The 7527-nt window shown below is 43.4% G+C and overlaps 1 protein-coding gene across 4 annotated transcripts in view; it reads left to right on the top strand.

The window, feature by feature from the left end:
• The window catches only part of OTUD5 (OTU deubiquitinase 5), an 83525-nt gene extending 78650 nt beyond the window's left edge, over positions 1-4875 (top strand). For all 4 annotated transcript variants that reach the window (XM_040324271.1, XM_040324273.1, XM_040324275.1 and 1 more), the window contains 4 exons: positions 881-1066; positions 1241-1439; positions 3968-4072; positions 4152-4875. In XM_040324271.1, coding sequence (XP_040180205.1) covers positions 881-1066; positions 1241-1439; positions 3968-4072; positions 4152-4273 — 612 coding nt within the window. In that variant the 3' untranslated portion in view covers positions 4274-4875. The remainder of the gene's footprint in view (positions 1-880; positions 1067-1240; positions 1440-3967; positions 4073-4151) is intronic.
• The last annotated feature ends 2652 nt before the right edge of the window (positions 4876-7527 follow it).

The following is a 7527-nucleotide window of genomic DNA, read 5'->3' on the forward strand; positions in this document are numbered from 1 at the left end:
GTCTTCTGTAATATTCTAATTTTCTGAGACACAAAATGTTGGGTTTTCACTAGATGTAAGCCAAAATCATCAAAATTAAAGGAGAGAAATGCTTAAAATATATCACTATGTGTAATCTATATAATATGTTTTTTTAATTATAATTAATTATAATTCAGAGTTATACCTTCAAACCTGTGGTGGAGTACAAAAAATATGTACAGTATTGTGGAAAAGCGGTTTCACATAAGATGCTTTTAGGCTGCATTTCCACCTGCGTGACAGCATGGGGCAGCCCCTTCACTTGAATGGGGCTGCCTCACACGTGCCAAAGTAGCTTCTGCTCTTCTTTTTTTTTTTTTTTTTTTTATGACTGAGCCTCATCTCATGCATTGTTGCAATGTGTGTTTTTGATTCCTGACAGAACGCATGACTTTAACCTGCATTTGGGGTACCATTAACAAATAATGGCACCGCAAGCTCAATGCCCATTTTGCTGCATTCGTCGCCTGTATCTGGGAATGCAGACAGAAATGCGTGTTTCTGCCCACATTTCCAGAACACAAATGTGTGGATGCAGCCATATCATTTATTGAACGTGTAGTGTTGTTTTTTTTTTTTTTTTTTATCTTTGGTCATGTTTTTTGCTCCTCAAGCAACAGGCATTATTTCTGTGGTCCTGTATTGGGTAAAAAAAAATGACCCTTCAAACTCATAATCCCTCTCAGGGTATCCAATAGAGCTAGATTTTATTTCGGGGCATTAGAAACACCTCAGATTTGTTTTTTAGCACTGGAAAATTGACCGCTGAAGTCTGATTGGCTGGTCACATTGGGACTCTCTTGTATTTCTCAACAGTGATATTACTTACTATGACGCTCTTTCAATTTTGTGTTTTTAGTATGCAGATCAGTCTCTGATGAAAAATGCCATTCGCACCTCAGAAGAATCATGGATCGAGCAACAAATGTTAGAAGATAAAAAGAGGGCCACAGACTGGGAAGCTACAAATGAGGCCATTGAGGAACAAGTTGCTCGGGAATCTTACTTGCAGTGGTTAAGGGACCAAGAGAAGCAGGCCAGACAGGTAACACTATCTGCAATATATTACATTTTTCCTTGTTTTATTATTTCATTTTGTCTCGTCCCCAACTTCTACCTATGTGCTGGCACGTCTTCCTCCTGTTTCTTCTTTACAGTACTTATTTTCTCGTATTCATAGTCCTAATGAGAAACCTCCAACCTTTCTTTATATTCACAGCCACGAAAGGCCACTGCAACCTGCAGTTCTGCTACTGCTGCAGCATCAAGTGGTCCAGAAGAATGGAGCGGGCGTTCACCAAGACAGCGCAGCACAGCGGGGTCCCCTGAACATCCTGATATTCATGGAGATCAAACGAAGCCGTCTTCCCCCGGAAATGCCCTAGTGTTGGCAAAACCTCCCTCACCATGTGCACCAGGTAACTGCGGCCATTGATTTTTGCCATGGACTCAAGTTTTTGGGCACCATCCTTAGATACCAAGTTCACCTTTCTATAACTACTTGTCGACCATGTACTGTAGTTTTACTGCTACAATGCGGGTCGGCTGTGAAGAATCACGTATTTATACAAGATTCTGCAATTCCTGGTAGGTGGTTTGCTGCACGCATGTTCAGCTGTGCTGTGATTCTTTACAGCACATGCCGATCACTGACTGGTGGCACCTTTTTTTTTTTTCCGAAAGCCCATGGTGTGTGACACACTCAAAAAGCTTCACCCGGTGCCAAAAACATGTGCACAACATAAAGAGGTGACACAAAAATGTCCAACGGGTGGACACAAGCCCTCTAAAATCGGAAGGGCCTTGCCCTGAATCCCCCGGGGCGTTAGGCTCCCGACAGGGAAAAAGGGTACTTACACTTGGTCCATCTGGCTGAAACCAGACGGACCCCATTCTCTGGAGGGTCTGCCGAAATGGACCCACCCAAGTACTAGGTCAAAGATTATTTTCAGACCTGATCTTATTCATATAGCAGCAAGCATGGTCTGTGTGCGCACCCCTCATGTAAAATCATGGTAATGTGACCGGTGAGTGCAGTGCGTAAGTAATAAAGAAAAAGCACTCCTGTTCTTGGTCATCTCTCCTCACCCCAGCCCTATTGAGGTTTTCCAACATTTCACTTCCAAACCTCTATTAGGTGCCAGAGATATTGGAGAGCGGTCTTTTTAAATGTGGAGCCATGATGCAAGACTGCGAGCTGCCACATTACAAGTAACTGCACAGTGTGTACAGCAGTGATCACCACAAGCAATCACTGGCTGTACGGAGAACTGTGAATAGCTGCAGCTGCCAGCGATCTGTCATTATAGTGAAGCCAAGCCAGCGACTGCACCTAGGTGCTCTCATCCACACTAGCCTTAAAGGGTTTTTTCTTTTTTTTAACCTTTAACCGCTGGTTTTGAATGTAGCCTTATACTTCAAATACCCGGCTTAGCGAAGGACTTTGTTTTGCAGTGCTGTTCAGACACTCATACATTTTCAGAATGTGTCATACTAGTCTTTTTGGATGTGCAGATTAACAAAGCTTTTGGATCAACTAGAAAACTAGCTTTTTTTCAGAGCGTGATTAGCAGTGGCAATCTGTGTATTTATCTTGGCACCAATGTTCTTGATATGTAGTTATAGTGGAAAGTCGTTATCCTAATGGGGATCGGCTTTTTTTGGGTGTTGTGTGATATACGAACAAATTCAAGAATGTCAAAGACCTGTTCTATTTTGTAATAAACTGATTTTGCAGAGATTGAAATGTTTGATTTAATTTTTCCACTTCCTTCTTACAGGTGGCGGGAGGGGACACCCCCCTCTTCCCGTCGTCCTCTGGTGGTCCCCAGTCCTCTCTCTGACACTCGGAGGCCTGGGCGTGACTTTGATGTCACAGCCGGGCTGGTGGATTTAAACATTGCCAGGGACTTGGTTGGAAAGGGTTGAGACAGTTCATTTTTTTTATTTATATTTTGATCCAAGCTTTTCCAGCCTGGAGCCTTATAGACCCCAGATCTCTCCATAAAGAGGACCTGTCACACACTATTCCTATTATAAGGGATGTAAATTAAAGTACATTTATACCAGACCATTATCCAAGCATGCATCCTGGGCCCCCCCCCCCCCTCCAAAGCATCTTGCCCCCCCCATGTTGATTGGGACAAGGCCCTATTCCCAACAACCCTGGCCGGTGGCTGGGGTTTGCGCACAGGTGGGCTTATAGAAATCTGTGGGCCCCCTTCCCTGCCCCCCCACGTGAATGGGTATCGGGTACATACTACCCCTATCCATTCACCAAAAAGGCAGTGAAATGTAAAAAAAAAAAAAAACTGAGACGGGAGGAGACGGCGGCAGAGAGGATGGCACCAGGAGAAGACATTTACATTTCACTGCCTTTTTGCAATCTGTGCTATAAAAATGCACTGATTACCATGTAAATGGCTCTGGCAGTGAATGGGGTTAACCACTACGGGGCGAGGAGGGGGTTAAGTGTGTCCTAGGATGTGATTCTAACTGTGTGGGGGCTGGGCTTACTGTGACACGACTCTGCTCCCGATGACTGACAGGGAGCAGACGATCAGTGTCCTGTCACTAGACAGAACAGGGAGAGATGCCTTGTTTACACAGGCATCCCCCCGTTCTGCCTCTCTGTGACAAGATCGCGGGCCACCAATGAACATCGAGTTCACAGGGCACGCGGACATGGTCATGGAGAGTGCTGCGGCGCCCACCGGGTGGCTTCTTAAAGGGGACGTGTATGCCCATTTGCCTACCGTTGCCATTCTGCCTGCGTATATCGGCGTGCGTTGGCTGGCAAGTGGTTAAGACTCTTCTACCAGATAGAGACCATATACGTATTTTTGGTCGTCATGTTTGTTTGAGCTAGTACAGTACATATTTGGGGGTATTCTAGTTCTGTATGGTCACATGATCTCACAAAGACATGTTGTTTTTGTCTTTGTAGGCCCAAGCAACTCCGGAGCTGACCGAGCAACTTCCCCCTTGGTGTCTTTGTACCCGGCACTGGAATGCAGAGCCATCATGCAGCACATGTCCCCCACAGCATTTGGTGAGTGCGCTGCCTCCTTGGATCTGTTAAGAAGCTACTATTTACAATTTCCAATGCTGCTATTTCTTCTTGCCTATAGGTCTGAAGGACTGGGATGACGATGAAATACTCGCCTCTGTTTTAGCCGCGTCACAACAGGAATACTTGGACTCAGTGAAGAAAAACGCCCTGCGGCGGGACCCTTCCCCTGATCACAGCTGATATACACATTGGACTTCTTCCACTCATCCCATTCTCCCGTCTCCATTTTTTCTCTGCTTGCCTCCCCCTCCTTTCCACCCCTCCTTTCCTCTCCCACCAGTTTATAACATGCTCACTTTGTGATCTCTACATTGAATGATGCTCCTTTTTTTTTTATTTTTTATTTTTATTTTTTTTCTGTAAATCTACCTTCCCTACTAGCCCTGGAGGACTTGTATAGCTGCATGTTCCAGAGAATATTGACAGCCCAGTGCCCCATCCACCTTGACACTTCCAGATCTCCTTTCCACCGCCTGCAGCAGCTGACCTGGGCTGCTTGACTGGCTCCAGCAGGGGGCTGCTCTGACTTTGCAATTCCATCTTTTAGATAGATACGATGGGTGTGCAGAGGGGAGAATGACTGAACTAGTGGAGCTTTCCACTTTTGTATCTTCCTGACTTTTTTTTTTTTTTTTTGGTTTCTATCTTATCAAAAGGATGTTCCAATCACCTAGGAATAACTTTTTTTCTTATTAAGAAAGAAGAGAAAATGGAAAAAAAAAATTGCAAAAAAAGTCTTATACAAGAATGAATGCGTGCTGTAAGTTATGTGTTTGGTCTAATTATTGGTGGTGGAGTTTTATTTCATGCTCATGTCACTTAAAGCACATCTGACCTAAACAACAAAATATAATGTATTCTAGCTTACCAGTCCTTAGATGTGATGCCTGCATTAGTTTTTACTTTTTTATTTTTTTCCTCCTTATTTATCTAATCATCCTACCAGTAACAGACTTCCTGCCATAGTGACAATGCTCTTTCACTGCACTGTACATCTATGGAGAGCGGTGTTATCACATTAGGGCTGCTCTCCAGACGAACTACAGATGCCTTTTTCTTTTGCCTTTCTTCACAGCCTCTAAATAGGTGGCAAGTATTTTATAGTTTACAGAAGATAGCTGGGAAATCTGGTATTGCTTGTGATAGCTGTTCAGTGCATAAGAAGTTACAAGGACTGTTGGGATTCCAACAAGAGCAACAGGTATTTTTCTGTACTTGCAGTAAATATACTTAGCCTGAAAAAAGAGAACTAATGCAGCCACCTCATCCAAGTACTGGTATGCTGCAGTATCTTGCATTTTTGATCTTGGGTTTATACATCACTTAAACGCTCTTAAAATAATAAACTGTAAGGTATAAAAGGTACTTGCACATACCGGCAACAATCTCCAGATCCTTGACGCTACAGCCCAATCCCGTTCTCACAGGCAAAGAGCAAACATTTTCAGTTTCTCCATTTACCACCTACCTTATTTCTATTGGCCAGCATTGCAATTCCATTATAATGATGGGCCAGTAGGCATATGTGGTGGAATGGGAGGTAGATGCAAAAATGTGTCAGTATCAAGAATTTTACCTGAGGGCTTGGGATTCAGCCATTCCAGCCCCCCTTACCAAGCAGAATTTAGTTCTGCTTTAAAATCTGCATTGATCTATTTTTCATCCAAATAGGCACCTAAGATAATTACCATTGTTTCTACTATTTTTCAATCGTAGATGTTATATTCCCTGTATTTCAAGGTGCAATATTTTGCTGCAGGGAACAATCTAATATTTAACATCCCCAAGGTTTGTTTTGATTGACAACTTTAAAGGTACCAGATTTATTAATCGCTTAACAACCAATAACTATGCAGGTGCTTGCATCAGCACACAAGTTATATTTACCTTTGATCTATTACTTGATGAACTTGTCTTTTTTTCAACCAGATTAATGTTACATAGTTAATCATAGTCCTGCTTTTCTATGTGGTGGTTATCCTGACTTCTCTGAAAGATCGGTTATGCAGGCCCTATTCTACTGCAGGGTTTTAGACACTAAGGGAAGCAGGAGAATAGGGCTGAAACAATTGAAGTAATTGATTTTCTTTATTGTACATCACGGTACATAGAGCACTATAGTAATTACTATATGGGTTATACACCCACCTTCAGGTGATGAACACTGGCATAATCAAGACAGGAAGTCCCCTCCCTATATAACCCCTCCCATACAGGGTGTACCTCAGTTTTTTCACTAGTGTCTAAGGTGTTGGTCACGGTTAATACGTTGCTAAAAAGTGCTCCATAGATGGCCTAGTCAGGGTCAGAGAGCTACGCTATCAACCTATTAAAAAAGGTCTATAAACAAAGACAAAAGTGGATGGTACCCGAGCCTCGATACGGAAGAACAAAGTTTTGCCTGTAACGCTTCTCTTAGAGTTGGGCCCTGGGTTCCAGTACCTTGGTCATATTGCTATACCACAGTTTTTTTGGCAGGGCGCTACATACAGGTCCAAGGCGGTGGACCCTACATTCAGAGGGGACCCTGTCCTTTGAAGGTCTGGCATGACACCAACCCGCCTTGATAATTGATAGAAGAAAAAAGGATGGACAGCCGCACTCCAAAAAAAACATAAGGTTGTCTTTAATATAAAAATTGAAAAAATGCACTACAAAACAAGCAGAGAACGGGAATAACAGCCTACACGTTTCACACTTCAAATCAGTGCTTAATCATGATTAAACACGGATTTGGAGTGTGAAACGCGTAGGCTGTTATTCCCGTTCTCTGCTTGTTTTTGTTGTGCATTTTTTCCATTTTTATATTTAAGACAACCTTATGGTTTTTTGGAGTGCGGCTGTCCATCCTTTTTTCTTCTATCAATTGCTTTGTGCATTGCCGGCACCCTTGATTTCCTGAACCATTGATGATTGTTCAACATACCCACCTGGAGTGGTTACTTCCAACCTGCCTTGATAGGTGAAGATTGGGTCGCTGTGATATTCCAGCTGTACCCTGCAGTGAGGAATGGTGAGTCTGCATTTGTTTGCAGTTTCTCTTTTAAAAGAGAGGGATCTGACGGTCTGTTTTCCCAGGGCCACTGGGAGCAGTGTGCTGTTCTATCATGCTTGTACTCTTGCTCAGGCAGGCTATTGTTTTTTTCTCCAGCCACTAGAGGGTGCAGGTTTGCTCAAAGTCTAGCCTATTGTTTATTGTAGGCAGGAAGAGGAAGGGCAACCATTACCATGTGCTGACAGGTCGGATAGGCCTTGGAGACAGAACAGTGGGCCGTGAGTATGTGAGTGCTGGCTTGGGAATGGGTGCAGACAAGTCATGATTACAATGCTGTATATTTTCTGCCTACCCAAGGGGCATGTAAAACTGTAAGTAGTAGATATACCCCTGGTTGATTAGCAGTTCACTTTAAAAGTGTCATTATCTGCTTGTGGGC

Source organism: Rana temporaria, chromosome 9 (genome assembly GCF_905171775.1).
Source record: "Rana temporaria chromosome 9, aRanTem1.1, whole genome shotgun sequence".
In the NCBI taxonomy this organism is placed as follows: Eukaryota; Metazoa; Chordata; class Amphibia; order Anura; family Ranidae; genus Rana; species Rana temporaria.